Source organism: Crocodylus porosus, unplaced genomic scaffold (genome assembly GCF_001723895.1).
Source record: "Crocodylus porosus isolate Cpor-Errol unplaced genomic scaffold, CroPor_comp1, whole genome shotgun sequence".
In the NCBI taxonomy this organism is placed as follows: domain Eukaryota; kingdom Metazoa; phylum Chordata; order Crocodylia; family Crocodylidae; genus Crocodylus; species Crocodylus porosus.
This window is the reverse complement of record NW_017728928.1, coordinates 1,182,536-1,186,952: the sequence shown is the minus strand read 5'-3', so window position 1 is coordinate 1,186,952 and position 4,417 is coordinate 1,182,536. Positions and strand designations below refer to the sequence as shown.

The 4,417-nt window shown below is 67.4% G+C and overlaps 1 protein-coding gene across 2 annotated transcripts; it reads right to left on the bottom strand.

Moving 5' to 3' along the window:
* Window positions 1-430: 430 nt before the first annotated feature.
* FSCN2 (fascin actin-bundling protein 2, retinal) lies at window positions 431-4,415 on the bottom strand. Of its 2 annotated transcripts, XM_019542298.1 has the most exons (5): window positions 3,593-4,415; window positions 1,614-1,770; window positions 1,330-1,451; window positions 1,084-1,251; window positions 432-1,014 (listed from the first exon to the last, which is right to left on the bottom strand). In XM_019542298.1, exons 1-5 carry the CDS (start codon window positions 4,413-4,415, stop codon window positions 803-805), a joined length of 1,482 nt encoding a protein of 493 aa, XP_019397843.1. In that variant the 3' UTR covers window positions 432-802. The 2 variants fall into 2 exon arrangements, with proteins under 2 accessions (XP_019397842.1, XP_019397843.1); XM_019542297.1 differs by having other exon boundaries at window positions 431-1,014; window positions 1,084-1,451.
* Window positions 4,416-4,417: the final 2 nt, after the last annotated feature.

Below are 4,417 nucleotides of genomic sequence, written 5' to 3'. Positions count from 1 at the left end.
CCTGCACCGGGCAGGCAAGAGCTGCAGCCTGGTCTCCCTGCCTGGCCAGCGGCCGAGCTGGGGGCAGGGGCCACAGTGCAGCTCCCTTGTGTCGTCTTGTCCGATCCCCGCTGGCCCCAGCTGCCCCCCCACCCCACACAGCTCTGTTCATCCATGCTGGCCAGGGCCCATCTGCCATGCCGGAGTGCCTGGCTGGTACCTGCCCTAGGCCTGGTGCTAGCCCTGTCCCACTCCATGCCTCAGTTTTCCCATCTGTGAATTGGGTGACAGCAGCCTCCTCCCAGGGGCTGAGCTGCCTGGAGCCCCCTTGCAGGGGGCCCTGTGCTCCAGGTCTTTCCTCTGCCAGGTCTGGGAAGGTAGACAGCTCTGCCATCTCTCCCACGCCAGCTCCCTGCAAGGGGGGGGAGCTGAGCTGGGCAAGGAAAACACAGGACCCCCTCGGCTTGGTGCCACTCAACTGGGTTTTAATGAGCGTGGGGCACGTGGGCAGCCACAGCAGCTTGTGGGGGGCTTCTACCACTCTCGCCCCCCCAGCTGCATTGCAACGCCCCCCCATACCCTCGTGCCCGGGTCCTACCCAGGGACTAGCTAGCTCTGCACCTGCCCCCGCCCCCGGTGCCATCTAGCAAGCAGTGGCCGCCCCGGGGCGGGGGCAGAGGGGCAGCATCTCTCTGCTCTAGGGTCGGGGGCACAGGCAGGGGCGCCCCCCTCCCTGCGGGTGCAGCAAGGCCGGCGCCTGGCAGGGTCACTGCAATCACACGTGCGGGGCAGGGCCTCCCCCTGGCCAGGCCGGGCGCGGAGCTCAGTACTCCCAGAGCGTGGCGCGGGGCACCGTGTCGGTGTCAGCGTCAGCCTTGAGCGTGCCAGCCGGGTCCCCGCGCAGGTACTTCCCATTCTTGCCTTTGATGGCCACGCGCCCGTGCTCCCGAAACTCGAAGAAGAAGTCCTCCGACGTCTCGCCGTCGCTGCACACCAGCCCGTTGTTCGCCACGTACCAGAACTTCCCGCCCGCGCCTGCCGGGGGCACGCGGTCAGGCCCGGGCGGGTGCCCCGGCTCCCGGGGCAGGGCAGGGCAGGGCTCACCTTTGATCTGGTAGGCGCCGTCGTGGAAGACGATCTGGAAGACGTCGTAGACGGAGCGGTTGGCGTCCAGCATGTTGGAGCCGCGGTGGTAGCACACGAAGCCGTGGTCTCCGCGCAGCACCAGGATGGGCCGGTTGATCAGCTTCAGCGTGAACTCCTCGTCGTCCCCTGGGGCGGGAGGAGCGGGGTTGGCAGGGCCGGGGCAGCTGCGCCTGGCTCCCTGCCCTCCCACGGGGCGGGACTCACCCGCGGCATCGCTGACGGCGGCCAGCTGCCCGTTCTTCTTGGTGCAGATGTACTTGCCGTTGCTGGCCTTCAGGGCCACCCGCCGCCCGCGCCACTCGATGTCAAACATGGTGTTGGCGGCGCTGGGGCCAGAGAGCGAGACGCCGCAGGTCACGGGGGAGCACGGGCTGCCTTCCCCGTCCCCTCCACCCCAGCCGGGGGCTGCCCCGTGCGCAGGTCCCCGGCAGCTGGGCGGCCCCCAGCTCTGGTGCCGCCAGGGTCACCCCCAGCTCCCCGGGACTCACACTTCGGTGGCGGTGGCCTGGACGCCGCCGTGGGCCACCAGGGTCCAGTAGTTGCCGGCGCTGGAGTGCAGGATGCACTTCTTGGTCTCCTTGTCGATCTGCATCTGGAAGGTCTCCTGGTTCGTCTCCTCGTCCTGGTTGGCGGAGACGTTAACGCCTGCCGGCCGCGGGGTAGGCGTCAGGGCAGGGAAGGCAGGCCCGGAGGCCATTGCCCTGCCCCCACCAAATCCCCCTCCCCCCAACACCCGGGTCTAATTGGGTTCGTTAATCTGCTTGCTGTTGTTTCCAGCGGGGCGCGCGCAGACCTGCTATTTATAACCGGGCCGCCCACGTCACCGCGCTAAGCTGCTTGGGGACGGCACGGCACGGCTGCCCTCTGCCCTGTCTGTGCCCAACACCGCGGTGCCCAGGGCGGGGGACCCTCGGCCTGGCTGCGCCGCACCCTCCTTCTCTGCTCGGGTCCTGCTGCGGGCGCCCCCCCGGGGTCAGGCGCAGCTCCCTACAATGCTGGTGCCCTCCTCGCACGCCCGCCCACCCCTGCAGCCCCTGCACCACTGTCGATGCATGCACATGTGCACATATATGCCCACATCCACGTCTCAAGATGCCACACACATGCTTCATGCACACCCTCCTGCACACCTACATATACATTCACGTGCTGACAGAGTCGGTGCACGCGTGCACAGATGCACACACAGGATTCAGCACATACACACGCACCCACCTTCATGCATTCACTGTATGTATCACCCCTCTGTGTGTACAACATGCACAACCCTCCGACACATGCATACACAAGTATTCACTCACAGTATGCACACACACAGGTCAGCAGGCACTTCCCCTCCCACACACATAGGCACACACATTCATGCACTCGCTGTATGTAGGCACACAGGCACACAAAGAGAGGTCAACACGCACACCTCTCCCACACATACGTAGACATGCGTTCCAGGGTGCATGCACACAGGCACATGACACGTCGGCGCGCACATCCCTCCCGCACACGCTTGTGCACTCATGGTATGTTTGCCCAGATACATGGGTCAACACGTACGTCCCTCTCACATGTCTGTGCACACGTGCTCACATGCTTATAGGATGTATGCACACACAGCGGTGCACACACCCTGCAGTGCACACACAGGCACCTCCCTCCTGTCCACACCTCCCCCCCACCCGGTGTGCTTGCACACGCATGCGCACACAGGCCGGCTGGCATGCACGCCCCGTGGCTTGCACAGCCCCACTGGCCGCTCTGCCCCCCCAGCAGCCAGCAGGGAGCAGGGTTACTATTGCAATGGTGCAGCCCCTCGGCACTGCCCCCCTCACCGCCTGCTCCTTTCCTCGAGCTCGGGGGTGCAGGGGGACAGGCCCAGGCACCTCCTCTGAGCCCCTGGGGGAGAGGAGGCCTTGGAGCATCTCTGCTGCAGGAGGCCGCTGCCCTGAGCCCCCTGCTCCCAGCCCAGAGGTCAGCCCCTGTCCCTAACTGCCCCCTCCCCCCCCCAGCTGCTGGCTGCTAAGCAGGGTCAGCCCTTGGAAGGGAGCCCGCTGGTGGGCTTCCAGGAGCAGCCCCCGTGTGTGGAAAGCGGCTGCTTTGCCTATTGCCAGGTCTCCAGCTGGCCCTGCCGCACGTGCCTTTGGGTCTGCCCCGTGCTCAGAAGCCGGGAGCTGCCCTGGGCTCCTCCGGCGCTGCCTGGATTTGGCGGCTGCCTTGGCCTCGGCTCCGGCTCCGGCGTGAGGGAACGTGGCAGGGCCGGGGCCTCGTTTGCCTTCGCTGGCCCAGGATGCCCGGCTGGGCTGGGTGCGGTTGGGCCCCAGGACCCCGGCAGCCAGGGGCAGAGGGCCGGGGCCCCGCTTTGCAGGAGGGGGGTGCTCTGCTCTGCTGGGCCCTGAGCTGCTGCCCCGCCAGGAGGTGCTGGGATGTGGTCCCGGGAGCCACGGAGGCGCCTGTGTCGCGGGGGGCACGTTACCTTGCCGGATGGAGACGTATCTGCCGTTGGCCGCCAGGAAGACGACCTGCGGGTGACTCTCCTCCAGGTCGAAGAGCTCGTCCTTGCCCGGCTTGGAGCTGCGCCCGGCCTTGAGGGTGCCGGTGGGCCCGGCGGGCGCCAGGTACTTGCCATCGCAGTCCTTGAAGGCCAGCTTGCCGGCCTTGAACTCCAGCGTGTAGCCGGTGCGGGCGTCGGGCTCGGGCACCAGGGCGCCGTCATGGCGCAGGTAGCGGTTGTCGCAGGTGCGCAGGCAGTACTTCTTGTTCTGGAAGCAGAGGGTGATGAGCGCGTCCACGCCCCACGGGATGTTGCTGTCGGTGGAGATCTCGTCCTCCTGCGGGCTGAGGTGGGCGTAGCGGCGCCGGCTGACGCTCAGCAGGTTGGCCTGGGGGTGCATGGCCAGGTGCACGGTCCACAGCTCGGCCTCGGTCACCACCTGGGCGAAGCAGGACAGCCGGTCCTCCGCCCCGCCGAAGAAGCGCTTGTGCAGCTCGGACTGCAGCGCCCAGCGCCCGTCCGACTGCGTGACGATGGCGAAGCGCTCGGCGCAGCCCGGCTTCTCCGCCTCGCACCGCACCTGCCCGCCCTTGTCAGCCCCCAGGTAGCGGCCCAGGTGGCTCCTGAGGAAGACGGCGGAGCCGTCGCCCTCGTCCTGCTCCAGGGTCCAGATCTGCTTGCGCTTGAGGCTGGGGGCCGAGGCGTTGACCTTGTAGCCGAAGCTCTCGGCCGTCAGGTACCGGTTCTCGCAGTTGATGAGGCCGAACTGGATCTTCAGCGCCCGGTGGATGCCGTTGGTGGGCATCT

Excerpts from the sequence above, each read along its gene's own strand:
- FSCN2 (XM_019542297.1), bottom strand. The coding sequence starts at position 4,415 with ATGCCCACCAACGGCATCCACCGGGCGCTGAAGATCCAGTTCGGCCTC. Across the intron at positions 1,771-3,592 it reads ATACGTCTCCATCCGGCAAG|GCGTTAACGTCTCCGCCAAC; the intron begins GTAACGTGCCCC and ends CGCGGCCGGCAG. Across the intron at positions 1,452-1,613 it reads CAGGCCACCGCCACCGAAGT|CGCCGCCAACACCATGTTTG; the intron begins GTGAGTCCCGGG and ends CTCTGGCCCCAG.